This window comes from Cariama cristata, unplaced genomic scaffold (assembly GCF_000690535.1).
Source record: "Cariama cristata isolate BGI_N322 unplaced genomic scaffold, ASM69053v1 scaffold8925, whole genome shotgun sequence".
NCBI classification, from domain to species: Eukaryota; Metazoa; Chordata; class Aves; order Cariamiformes; family Cariamidae; genus Cariama; species Cariama cristata.
In genome coordinates, this window is record NW_009618284.1 from 136,099 (window position 1) to 150,375 (window position 14,277).

At 43.2% G+C, this 14,277-nt stretch overlaps 1 protein-coding gene across 1 annotated transcript in view; it reads left to right on the plus strand.

The window, feature by feature from the left end:
* Positions 1–11,336, plus strand: part of NEDD9 (neural precursor cell expressed, developmentally down-regulated 9) — a 40,246-nt gene extending 28,910 nt beyond the window's left edge. The window contains exons 3-7 of the mRNA XM_009700811.1: positions 5,885–5,986; positions 7,174–7,275; positions 8,834–10,045; positions 10,384–10,473; positions 10,827–11,336. Of these exons, the coding sequence (XP_009699113.1) occupies positions 5,885–5,986; positions 7,174–7,275; positions 8,834–10,045; positions 10,384–10,473; positions 10,827–11,336 (2,016 nt within the window). The remainder of the gene's footprint in view (positions 1–5,884; positions 5,987–7,173; positions 7,276–8,833; positions 10,046–10,383; positions 10,474–10,826) is intronic.
* Positions 11,337–14,277: the final 2,941 nt, after the last annotated feature.

Here is a 14,277-nt window from a genome sequence, read left to right on the forward strand (position 1 = left end):
CTTTCCCGCATGGCCAGCATCCTGGTGGGACTCTGCTCGCTCTCCTGCCTCCGACCCTGACTGTGCACCCCTCCGTCCGGTTCCTGCCTGCTGTGCAGTTGAGTTCTGGGACGTCGGGGTAACTGCCCTGCCCTGTGAGCACTGCGAGCTGCCACGGCACAGCACGTGGTCCTGCAGTCATCAACGGGAAGAGCAATATCGGTTTTGTGTATTTCTATTCCTATTATTAGTAGTGTTAGTTTTAATATTATTTATGGTCTTTGTTATTGCTTTATTAACGTTTGTTTTAAGTTTCCAACCCATAAGTCTCTCTCCCTTTTCTCCTCTCCTTCCCTCTCTGGGAAAGGCTGGGGTTAACAGAGAGCATCTGCCTCCCGCTTTAAGTGCCAGACCAGCCTTAAACAGTGGCACAGGCATTGCTGTTCGTTGGAACAGGCCAAATTCTGCCCTCCACAGTGCTGCTATAAATTCAGAGTAATTCTGTTGGCTTCAATAGGTTTATTCACTCTTTGTCCTTGTTAAACAATGTAAACTACTGTGTTGTGCATCTGCAGTAAGCATGAGAACAGTCTTGATGCTGCCTTAGTTAGGAATGTTCTCTATTGCAGCATAACATTCGTTTTAATCCTAGAAGAAATAGAACATTGGGTTTTTTCCTTATATTTATGGAAGAGGGACTTATTGAACCACAGGACTGGATATTTTGCAAATTACATGCACATTCAGCTTTTTTTCTTGGTTAGGAACATGGTATTGGCATGGAGAGGACCCGAGTAATTGCTTTGGGAAGAGCCTGGTCCTTAGCAAGAACAGAAAAAAACTTTCTGCTCAACTGTCTTTGTTTTGCAGTACTGAAAGTTTGAAGTAGGCTCATTATATATTTCACCAGAGCCAAACCTAGTCCCCATTAGTTGCTGTGCATGGATTAAGTGGTTAACATTGTTTTGAGAATGTTGGGCTAGATTGTGGAAGCACCATCTGTTTCCTTTAACGTGTAAACAAGGAAAATTGCTGGTTTGAATTGCAGGATTATTTAAACTGAGATGACCGCAGGCATTCTTAGAAGAGGTAAAAGAATCCTTCTGAGTGTAGGGATTGATTCACGGACTCTGGCGCGGGTAAAACCAAAGACCTTTATTGTTTACAAGTTTGTGCTTATATAGATTCACTAGCTGTGCATGCGCTCTAGTTTGTTCATGGATTGGTTAACCCCTGCTGTCCACGCACCCTAGTTTGTTCATGGATTGGTTAACCCCTGCTGTCCACGCGCCGCAGCTAAGTTTTTAATTGGTGCTGTTAATCAAGACACATGTCTTCTAGTTTGGGTCTCACAGCTGTGCTTCAAAACATTTTTATCTTCAGCTCACTTTCTGCGCTTGCTTCATTACTTACTTTCTCAGACTATTTCCTTCAAGGCTATGTTGTTCAAGGTCGCTTGCAACACTCCCTGTGAATCCCACATCTGAGGTCTGACGTTCAGTGACATTTGTTAGGAAATAAATTCCTAAGTACCAGATGGGGCTGCTATCCCTATTCCAGAAGCAGAAGGGGAACTTTTCATTTGCAGACACCTCCTTCCTTCTGAAGGCCATCTTCAAAACTAAACTGCCATCAAACATTCAAAACCATAAAAAATGGTTCAACAATGTGTTGAAAGGGCTGAGCATCCCATTGAGAAGCAGCAGGTTCATTTAATATATTTATGGGTGAATATCCAAAATCAAAAGTTTTGAAAATACTGGGTTTGGTACATTTGTTACTTCACCTACCCAGCTGCCTTCCTCTTCCTCATACAAAGAAACCTCATACAGTGCATGAGAAATCATGTCTTGGGGATGTGAGAGTCAGAACAAATGTTCCACATTTTCACTTTGGCAAGTAGCATGGGTATACTTTTGATTACTGATAAAAAATGTTCACTTAAGATATGTTTTGGTGATGAGCTGCTTCTGTTCTGAATTGACTAGGAGCAAGCAGTCCAGAGGCACATTTAACCTAATGAAAAGTGTTGGAAGGGAAGAGCAGTGGAGGTACAACAGGAAACGTTCTTGTACTTTGTGCAGAGCAGGTCAGCATTTGTAGAGGATTTTGTGATGAAATTGCTCAGAACATGTTGCTACTGGATAATAATCCTCCACACAGGAAAATATACCTGAGTCACTGGGAGAAAAAAGTTGTCTTTCATGTTATCAACAAACCTTGGTTGTTGCTGGGTGTTGCTGTGTTTCTTAAAGTCGTATTTTCTGTCTTTCGTATAGCTTTTTTGGAAGCCTAGAAAGGAGCAGACATAAAACCCGCTGATGCATTTTTATTTGAAAAATAAATGCCACCTTAAGTAGAGCGCACTGCTAAGCACAGTCCTGCAGACAGCTCCGATCTTCTGTCTGCAGTCACCCATGTAGGCAGGCTGTACTCATTAATACTCAGAATCAGGCACCTCGATTTTTAACCTCTCACTTCCTTTGACAACCGCTGGAAGCACGCAGAGCGGGGGTTTGTTTCACCCAAATAGAGTGACCCTGCTTGACCACTACTTCGAGTTAGTCAAGTCTGGGAAAGAGCAAAAGTGTCAAGATACATGATAAAGAAGTCCTGCAGCGCCAAGCAAAACTGGCTTCCTTCATCTGGCCAGTCTAACTTTAGTGTAGTTATTTAGGATTGTATCACAGCACAGTAAATAAAAACAGCAGCCTTATAGTACTGTAAATCTTTCATATAATGGGAAAGGTCTCTAAGATGAGCTACAAGAGTAACCACAGCTGCATGATACTCCTGTTTGTAGAGTGAGGGAGAGTCTCTCTGTAAATACTGGGCATGAGCACAGCTTTTCTTCCATGTATGTTCTAGGCTCCACGGTATAAGGATATCATGTGCTTTGCCACCAGGGCTTCTTTTTACAAAAGCAAAATATCATGGAGCAAGTGATTTTACTTGTGTGTGCTTAGGGACATGGTTTAGTGCTGGACTTCGCAGTGTTAGGTTTACAGTTGAACTCCATGATCTTGAAGGTCTTTTCCGACCTTCTATGATTCTATACCTTATTACCTGTTCTGCTTGGATCAGCTCCCTTTTTTATATTAGAGACCTGTGACTTTTCTTTGAATTTGCTCATGAAAATTAATTCTCTGAGCAAGGAGAGAGTGGTGGTGTCTTGTATCCTGAATGAGTTTAGGCATGAGATGGGTAGGACAGTTATTGCTGAGCCTGTGTAAAGATGCTTCTCTAAAGTGCTGTGCAAACCTTGGAGAACTGAGGTGCCATAAAGCTTCTGCAGAGGTGCCATACATTGCCTCCATGGGCAGGACTGTAAGAAGTATCACACATCTGGGGCCTAGAGGAGATCTGGTCAAATTTTACTCCTGCTCTGGATTTAGGATAGAGTTCAGCTTCTGGAGTAGACCACAACTAAGCAAGGGTTTATAAAAATTTCACACTGGGGGACCAATACATGTCTTTTTGGAACCTGACGCAGCCTGACTCATGCCTTGTCTAGCTAGGCAACAGTCAGCAAGTAAAGCAGAGCCGAACTGCAGTGGTGCTCCGGTCCTCCCCGCTTCCAGGGCTGGTGTGCGACCTCTGGCTGCCTGCCATGAACACTCTGGGTTTTTTTCTCTGGGATGGTCAAGCAGTTTCCTGGCATATTAGCAGGCAGCCTAATGCCACAGGGTTCACAGTAGCAGAAGGGTTCATGGAGATGGGCTACCCAGGAAACAGCCCTGCATTTCTATTGTGCATTGTCTGTTCTCCTGGAGGATCAGTTTAAAACACCCAGTGAGTCATTATTGAAGCAATGTCATCATTGTAATTTTGGAGCCCCTGGAAGGAACCTGAGTAAACATTGCTTAAAACCAAATCTGTCTGTTCCTGACTTGGGTGGAAACCATTTGACTGGTAGCACCCAACTGAAGGGGGGGAAAAAAAAGGGGGGGGAGAGGTGCAAAAAATACACAGCAAACTATGCTAGTCTGATCACTAGCACTCACTAGCAGAAAAATCATGAGAAAGTGATGTTGATACAAGTTAGAAGTTTCGCAGACAAACAAAATAATCCCAATATGACATGAGAGTGGCCTGAGAGGGATAATGTCTAGAATGATCCATTAAGGGAAGCTTCCAGTAACTTAAGGGAGAACTTTCTTCGAAGTTTTGTCTGTAGATACCTTTTACGATGCGGTAGTTGGCTCTGTGGGATAGGAATGGTCTGTCATAAATTCAATACAGTTTTAGATTTTTTTGAAAAAACTCTTATGTATGAAAGCTCTATTAATACACACCCAATTCAGCAGCAGTTCTCTCATGGGCAGCAAACTGACCCAGTGCTCTGGAGACTCTATCACTTCCAGTTCCTGTCCTCTGATGCTAATTTAAGGAAAAGCAGCTGCAAAAACTGCTGTCTTCCGCTGCCTGTCAGCCATGGGTGTTCCTCCCTCACCTAAAGCAGTCAGGGCAGTGGCTGGCGCTACCAGGTGCACTGCCTTGTGCTACTCACATTGGATCAGACCTGTACTGTATACTGCTATGGCAGTCACTTCAGGGGGGAAAGTCAGTGATTGTTTCATGGTACAAGGGCAGAGATTACACGGCAATATTTGGGCGGCAAGTAAAAAGAAGAAAAGCCTGTGTTGTTAACATAGCAGAGAGGAGGTGGTGGGTTAGCATCAGGGACTTTCCCTGCAGACCTCAGTCAAGCTGCAGACCTCACTGTGAAATCTGGCCAGGATGCTGGGAATCCTTACAGCAAAAAACTGTTAGGATCTTCACTGAGCATTTGGGCAGAAACTCTGTTGTTCGTCTTGTATACTTTTCTAAAGACACTTAGGTAGCTCTAGTACAGAATTCCCCCCCAGCTGAGTACAAAGCCACATCTTGTATGGGCCAATGTAATTTGCCATTTTATGCTGTTGGGTTGCAGTATTTATATTTTTTTGTTAGAGCTGAATAGCACCAGCAGAGGTTAAGGTGTCAGCATTTCCACTATTAACCCAACTCTTTCTTGGGGTTAGGTAACATTTCTTTTATACCACACTATGCTGAAATTCTGCCATGCAGATGCTGTCCAAGACATAAGGCATTTATTTTTCACCAGATTTTATTTTAAGTCATTATGGTAGTTAATGGTTTAGAAAATGTCAAAAAATGTTAAAAAATTAAGGTTGGTTTTGTTTCTTTCAGAGGCTGTTCTTGCATTATATACTTCAAGAATGGCTTGACATTTTCTATCTCTTAACCGCTAATATAGACAAACCAAATGGAGACAGCAAAATTGAATGTCCCACTTTAGAAGGTTTAAGCATAGCCTTTCAATGTAAAGAATTTCCAAAGCCACAGCTCACACTGAGTTATCCAGGATGTTGTGCTGTAGAGCACAGTAACACAAGACATCCTGCCGGAGTAGGTGGGAAACACCTCTACAAGCCAAGGGGTAGATTCCCAGAGCCAGAATGTAGTATTTTAAGCCTCTGTTGGTAAGTGGGGACACTCAACACCTCAGTAGGATCAGTGTGCAGGTAGCTCTGATCTCAGTGAATGCATGGTATAACCAGCACCTTGTGTGGTCTGTGCTAATGGGTAGTCAATAGGAAGAAGGGACCAAGCTCTCTTAGACCTCCTGGAAAAATCAGTGCTTGACAAAGAGAAGATACTGTAGCACTAGCAAGCGGCCTTGTCAGAACTGGTCTGGAAGAAAAAGATGGTGCATTTGTAGCTACTAACAGTCATTTTGCGGTGTTGAACCATCAGAAGTATATGTAGGCTTGTGTTACTGACATTGCCACATAAAGCATGAATGTTAATAGTACTGGATTGTTATACCCTATGCAGTTACAGAGGGAACATGCCAAGATCCTCAGAGACTTATGTTTCCTCTTTTTCTTTTATCCCACAGGTAATAACTCCAGTCAGGTCAGGACAAGGTTATGTTTATGAATTCCCTTCCAAATACCAAAAGGATACCTATGATATTCCCCCTGTTCGTCCTCTCCAAGGGGTAGGTACCAATAAAACTGCCAACAGCACTGACAGGGCACAAAAGGCAATAAATTTCTACCAGAAGTTTATGAGCAATGCAAGTTCTCTCGTTTCAGAGAGAGAATGTGTTTTAATTAGATGCTGTGGCTTATTCACAGAGTGCAGAAGTATTTTAAAGTTGTATTTGATGATGACTAAGATTTGGCAGCACACCAAACACAAAAGTCCCGTTTGTTTTCTGTGTTTTGATCAAAGAGTATCAACAGAATAAACTTGCTGCCTGGGAACAATTTTTTTTCTCTTACTTTGTTGTTGCATAGTTGACAGTAATTCACTCAGTAAAGGTAAAATTATTGCCTAGATGAACAGCTACTATGCAGGGAGTTGCTTTTACCACATATCTACTGCACCATGTCACTGAACTTGAAATATATCTTTGTTCTGGGGAACACCCTTAGCATTCAGTCTCCCAAGACCACAGACATCTAGAGTGGATGCTTGCAGGACCTGTAACTCAACAACCCTGCATCTCGCAATGGCTCTTTGACACAGCAACATTGAAGCCCCATGTACATAACACAGACTGACATCAAATGGCTGGAACAGTTGGGAAATCTGGGTTAAGAGACATTCAGACAGTGGCCTGAGACCACATGCAGAACCCACTGTAATGTGGGACATGCCACCAAGTGGGACACTTGAAACATCTGACAGCTGTACTCTCTGCTACTGAGACAGCTCACACTACACCTGATAAAGCAGATAGGTGATGCTGATGGGCAGCCATAGTTCCAGAGAGTTTACTAGTGTGTACTAGTACAAGCTTATTCCTCAACCCCTCTGATCTCTATCAGTAAGAGTGTGATCAGTTCTGGTTACATGAATATATTGCTCCCTGGTTCACCTCAACAGGTATCTGTTATAGACTGGCCTTGATTTAACTCTCAGGATGGCAGTCAGCTGTGACTTCATCTCTCCAGCCTGCTGTCCACACAGTTACCCAGAGGGGACCTAGCAAAGTGCATTTCCTCCTAACTGTCCAAAATGCCAGGCAAATCCAAGCAGCTTTCCCATATGAAACAAAGTTGAAGAGCTCTGATCATCTTCAGGCTGTTTGAGAGGAAAGATGGAAACCAAGAAAACTCATCTGACATCAGAGCTTTCCTGAAGTGAATTGTTTCTGTAACCAATTTATTCTTTCTTTAGACATATGACATTCCCCCCACATCGGTTAAGGGGCCTGCACTTCCAGTTCCCATGGGAGATGCAAAAGCTGTAGGAGTGTATGACATACCACCTGCCAAAGGGGTAAGTATTATGCTGTTGCCACAAAATCCTGTATTTTCATGTCTGACCAAAGACACGTTTAAACAAGAGTTCATGTGTGGTCACCATCATAGAATCATTTGGGCTGGAAGGGACCTTTAGAGGTCATCTAGTCCAACCCCCCTGGAGTCAGCAGGGACATCTCCAACTAGATAAGGTTACTCAGATCCCCATCCAGCCTGACCTTGAATGCCTCCAGGGATGCCCCCCCCTCTCTGGCCAGCCTGTTCCAGTGCTTCACCACCCTCATTGTAAAAATTTTTTTCCTTATGTCAAGTCTAAATCTACCCTCTTTTAGTTTAAAACCATTACCCCTTGTCCTGTCACAGCAGACCCTGCTAAAAAGTCTGACCCCATCACTCATATGGGCCCCCTTTAGCTATTGGAAGGCTGCAGTGAGGTCACCTCAAAGCCTCCTCTTCTCCAGGCTGAACAACCCCAACTCTCCCAGACTGTCTTCATAGGAGAGGTGCTCCAGCCCTCAGATCATTTTCATTGCCCTCCTCTGGACCTTCTCCAACAGGTCCATGCCTTTCCTATGCTGAGGGCTCCAGAGCTGGATGCAATACTCCAGGTGGGGTCTCACCAGAGCGGAGTAGAGGGGCAGAATTACCTCCCTCAACCTGCTGGCCACACTTCTCTTGATGCAGCCCAGGATGCAGTTGGCCTTCTGAGCTGCGAGTGCACATTGCTGACTCATGTCTAGCCTGTCATCCACCAGCCCAGCAGCCCTAAGTCCTTCTCCGCAGGGCTGCTCTCAATCACATCATCCCCCAGCCTGTACTGATACCGGGGGTTGCCCCAACCCAGGTGCAGGACCTTGCACTTGGCCTTGTTAAACCTCATGAGGTTCTCATGGGCCCACCTCTTGAGCTTATCCAAGTCCCTCTGGATGGCATCCCGTCCCTCAGGCCTGTCAACCACACCACTCAGCTTGGTGTCATCTGCAAACTTGCTGAGGGTGCACACGATTCCACCGTCTGTGTCATTGATGAAGATATTAAACAGCACTGGTCCCAGCACAGACCCCTGAGGGACACCACTCGTCACCGGCGTCCATCTGGACATTGAGCCATTTACCACCACCCTCTGGATGTGACCATCCAACCAATTCCGCATCCATCAAACAGTCCACCTATCAAATCCATACCTCTCCAATTTAGAGAGAAGGATGATCCTGAAGGAAAAGGAGATTCAGTACTTTAAAGATTTCCTTAGGTTTTCAAACTGTTAAAACTGGTAAAGTGAAGCACTGCATCAACATTATTAATGTTATGGAGTGTGAATTAATAATTAGAGCTACATTATCTTTATGGCAGCATGCTGCCTTTTGGGATTTTGCTGCTTATGAGAATTTTCATCAAGATGAATGTTAAAAAGTGAGATATTAAAACCAATGTTAAGTCAAACTCGGGATAAGTAGCTGACTCCATGAAAGTCAGTGGCAGATCTTCCATCCCAGCATTTTAGGCCATATGGAAGATATGAAATAGTTTGCTATTCTAGCCAAAGGTTTCATGGTTTGCTTTCTGTGATTCAGGTCTTTGCTACACCTCCATCTGCATGCCATGATAGAGGCCTGAGGGAAAATCTGCAGGATTTGTCATCTCCAGTGGGCCACATTGTAACACCAGAAGGAGTATATGATATTCCTCCTCCCATCACCAAAGCAACTGGGAAGGAACTTCGTAAATTTTCTCCTGAAAGCCTTTTATTGGATGGAGCGCCACAGAAACAGAATGTTTATGACATTCCTATGAAACATCAAAACTGTTTTCTTGGACAGCAAATTGCACCTCAGAAAGATGTTTATGATACCCCAAGGGGAACTGCATTCCCAGGACAACAAACAGGACTCAGTGAAAGTCTCATCCCAGAAGAAAGAGAAGGTGTGTATGATGTGCCACCACCAGTCCTCCAAAACACTAAAGGCTTACAGGATGTTACTGATGGAATAAATAGGTTGTCCTTCTCCAGCACAGGAAGCACAAGGAGTAATATGTCCACATCTTCAACAACATCAAAAGACTCTTCTTTCTCAGCATCAGCACAGGACAGAAGACTAATCCTTGATCCAGACACTGCTATAGAGAGGCTTTATTGCCTCCAGCAGATGGTGGAGACAGCTGTCAATAACCTCATGGCCTTCATTATAGCAGACTGGCGGTCTTACGGATATATGGAGAAACACATCAATGAAATTCACACTGCTGTGGATAAGGTAGAGCAGTCACTGTTGGAGTACCTCCAGTTTGCGAAGGGATCAGCAGCCAATGCTTCCTGCCTATCTGAGTTCAGCCTCCTTAACAAAATGAGAAGGGAGGTGCAAAGGCTGGAGGACTCTCACCAGATCCTTACCCAAACCAGTCAGGACTTGAACAGCTACAACTGGTCTTTGAATGTTCTAGCTGTCAACAAACTGCAGAACAAGTGTGATGATCTGGATCGGTTTGTTATGGTGGCAAGAACAGTCACGGATGATGCCAAGCAACTGACCACGACCATCAGCATCAATGCAGAGGTGCTCTTTAAACAGGCGTTGAGCCGCTCACGTTCCAAAAACATACCAGAGAATATCATGAACGCTCCTGACTGTGTATATGACAGTCCTCATATGCAGCATCATGGAGAAAAAGCACAGCACTGCAGTTCTCGTCCTCCACTCTTGAGTAAAGGTCAGCACCCTCCAAATATCACCAGTGAGAGCTTGGAAAAGAGCTGGATGGATGACTATGATTATGTACACCTGCAGGTAGGTAAACCCAACACCTTGTTCTGCACAAGGCCAAGTAAGAGTTGTCTTTGTTTTTGCAGAAGCTGTTTGCAGGAAAGTAGCAATCAGATTGTCACACTAATACATATTCAAGAATAATTTCACCAGGGTGGTTACTTCCTCTCAAATAGGACTGTTGCATACATAACAGTGATAGCCTTTTGCTCTGCCACACTGTCCTTTTCTTCTCTGTACTCTTAGTGGTGCAGTACCAGTGAAAAAGCCAATACAAAGAAGCCTGTTATTTGACCTATGAGTTGTCATTTAGCTCAGGAACAGTTTTGATTTAACACAGTGTCTTATGTTATGCAAAACAGGGGAAAGAAGAGTTTGAAAGGCAACAGAAGGAGCTGCTGGAAAAAGAAAATATCATCAAGCAGAGCAAAATGGAGCTAGAGCACCATCAGGTATGTTCACTTGGGTGCAATAATCACATTGAAATGCAGTGTTCTTGCACATAAGAAGTATTGGTCAAATAAAGCAAGAGGGGGCCTTCCCTTAGCAGTGTGCAACTGCTAGCGTGATGGCTGCGAGGTGTGCATGAGTCCCAGCACACGCAGTTGGAAAGTCCCAGGTGCTAGATGGTGAAGATGGCAGGTATTAGGTCTTGGCTAATCAGCACTCCAGGTTAGTTTCTTTCCAAGTGGGATTTGTGCCAGTCAGGAATACTCAAGGGTGTCTTGAGGCATAAGGTGAAACTGTAATACATAACGTCTTAGGATAATATTCTTTGAAAAGAGCCTTTTTATTTGCCTTTCAGATCAATCAGTTTCAGCGTCTGGAGCAAGAGATCACAACGCCAGTAGAGAATGACATCTCAAAATGGAAGCCACCTCAAGCTCTCCAGACTGCAAACAGCACTGCCACCTCCCATGACAGCCAGCTGCTTTTATTCTATTCTGACCAATGTGAGACTCATTTCAACTCCCTCCTAAATGCCATTGATGCCTTTTTCAGTTGCGTCAATGCCTCTCAGCCCCCCCGAATCTTCGTGGCTCACAGCAAGTTTATCATTTTGAGTGCTCACAAACTTGTGTTCATTGGGGACATGCTCACGAGGCAAGTGATGACTCAGGACATAAGCAACAAAGTGATGAACTCCAGCAACCAGTTGTGTGAACTGCTGAAGAGTGTTGTTCTGGCTACCAAGATGGCTGCCTTGCATTACCCCAACACAGCAGCCCTACAGAAGATGGTGGACCAAGTAACAGAGCTGTCTCATCATGCACAGTTGTTCAAACTGTCACTGGTCCAAATGGCATCCTTATGAAACCCAGTGGAATCCAATCTGTGAGGAGCAAAACAGAAAAGCAAAACAAACTGGAGCTATTTTTAATGTAAATGTTATTTTTTAAAAAAAAATATTTTTGTGAAGTATTTTAAATACATTCTTGCGCATTAGAGAATCTAATGAAATCAGGGATCTTGGAGTATATCTGGTTCTGTATTATGTTTCTGATACACATTTAGATTTGTATACACTGCATATATGTATATGTTGCTACGTTCCGTAAAACATCAGTTAAGCACCTTAAAAATTATGTGTCAGGTAAGCAGTGCATATCTTTTGTATATACTGCCTGTTTCCTCAGTAGATTTGTTAACTGGATGCTGCATTCTTCTTGTTTCATTCCATCTTGATTTTGGCATGTGGACTTGGTTGCGAAAGCTACTTGTAGCAATCCGTGAAGCAACTGTAATGGTTCTCATAGAACTCCATTCCCTTCTTGGAAATTATTGTCCACAGGTTAACTCATGAAATTTAACTCTCTTCTTGATACTTGTTATGTACAGCATTCAGTCATTCTGACTAGCATAAGCAGCACATCAAGCAAGATGTACAGCATTTGGGAGAAAAACATTTTTAGGCCATATAAAAAACAGAACCTTCTAAGGAGGAAGGCAGAATTGTATGTATTTAATATCTTATGGCATTCAAAGTTTCTAATAACTGTGCAACATGGGATTTCAAAACGTGGATGGATTCCCAGCAATGTAAATTCATACGTGTTTACCTTGTATGTCCTTGCACTGGCAATTAAATTTAAGTCAGGCTCGAAAACCTTACTGTTCGTGGACTGAAGAGTTATCCTGGGAGCATCCCAGGATCCATTGGGCTCATCTTTGAGGCTGCAGATGAGCCTAATGACTCAAAATACCAGTCACTTTGAGAGGGATTAACGTACAAATTGTAATTCGTATGGAAAGAAAACAGCTTAATTTGAAATAATAGATATTTAAACATCTGTATATAGCATATATGCAATTTAATGAAGAAATAGCACTTATTTTTGTCGATCATATTCTTGGGACTTAATTGCATCTATTGCAGTTCTGACTTCCATTCAACTATTGGGCTTTTTTTTTTTTTCCAAATTCTATTGCATAGGTGCTGGTTCTTCTGCACTACACTGTTGCCAAAAATGACCTCCTGTTTTAATAGGGCTGTTCCATCAGAAGTACACACAATCGCATCCAGTAATTCTCAATTTAGATCCTTAAAAATTGTTAGCAGAGTAGTAGACTCCTTTAGAAATTTCATGTATGCTGGCTGCTCCAAAACACACATAAGTTTTTTTGTCTTCATTGCCTTTTGTGAACCCCCTAAAAATAAGTTACAGAATGCCATTTGCCTGTGGGCCACAGACTAAAAGCCATGCTTCAAAGTGAGCAATAGCTCAGGTAAATTCCAGCTGATTCCGGCATTTTTAAATCAGAAACACTACTGTGCTTGCATACTTCAAGGTAGTCCCACATTGACATGTTCTGAACGTTTGCATCAGCAAGCAGATCACTGATGAAAACAAAGTTGTGAGATCAGTAGCACCCAGAAAACAGGCACTTCTGCCTAACTTTTCACTTTCCTAGTTTGTATCCTAACAAGTGCCTTATTGAAGTAGGATTTTTTTGTCTTGGATGACAAAACCATTTCAGCAGTGTTTGAAATCTTGCAGTCTTAATGTATTGTCTCAGAGTGAAGGCTGCTCTTAGCTACCCTAATGTCTCTTCCAGAGTCTGCAGAACATTTCTGGAAGGGCAACAGGAGCCAGCACAACCTCAGCTGGCCCAGAATCAGCTCCAGGGCTTGGCTCTGGCGTAACATCCACAAAGGGTAGTTATGCTATTGTAACGGACAGCCAAAAAACATTGCCAAAAAACAATCCACGTGAACCTGTTTTGTACTGGTGTTGTCTGGGATTCTTTTGGATTTCCTTGTCCATCTTTTTCACTGTATGTTCTTAGAAAGTGAAAAAGTGTTTTGAGGTTTAGTGGTTATATTGATAGTTTCTGCTTGCAAAAGGAGAACCTTTATTGCAAGCCACTATTACAGTTTGTTATCTTATAGATAGTCATTTTAAAATGATTCAATGACTATATTTTTTTGTATTTAAAAAAAAAAAAGGCAACACTTGGTCTTATTTTTTTCTTGTTTTCAGAGTCCTCTAAGCATATTAAAAGGAAATATTGCTGTTTGCTAATACTATCAAAGCCATTCTAAAATGAACTCCTCAGTTCACATTCTGTCTTTTCACTGATCAGTGCTTATAGTGTGAAGTGAGAACTTGAGGGTGTAAGAAGGGACAGACAGTTTCTCTGCTTGTCCAGAAGAAGCAAGTGAAGCATTTATCCAACTCAGCTACACAAGGTACCAAGTCCAAAATACAACCATCGGGGTCTACACTGCAGCAGGCCATGCTCCTGCCCCATTCCCGGTATGTATTTCTGCTGCATGAGCTGCATCCCGAACCACTTCATCGTAGCACAGGCATCGGTCCTTGAGGGGAACGGGGCAGTTCCTCTCAACACAACCCCATGATATGTGGGGTGGCAGGACATGGATGTGACTGTCTACCCGTTCTGGCCTGTGCCCTCTCTCCAGCATTTACTGGTGGAGCCACAAGCCACACAGGATCTGGAAGAGAACCTTGTTCAGTGTAGCCATCCTTCTCCCCCAGCCTAATGGCAGGAGCACCCCTCTTCTGTTGCATGCCAGGTTGAGCATTATCTGAGTTTGGGTTCCATCTGAAACAACCACACGACTTTAAGGCTCACGGAGTCTTTCCCAAAAGTTACTTTCCTGTTTCACTGTTGCTGAGGCACTGCCTCACCTCATGTCAAACACCCTGGGTGTGCAAGGAGGACAGGAAAAAAAACCTGGAACAGGCTCTGTGCTTACACCAGTTCTTAGCTGCCAACGTAAGACATTCCTG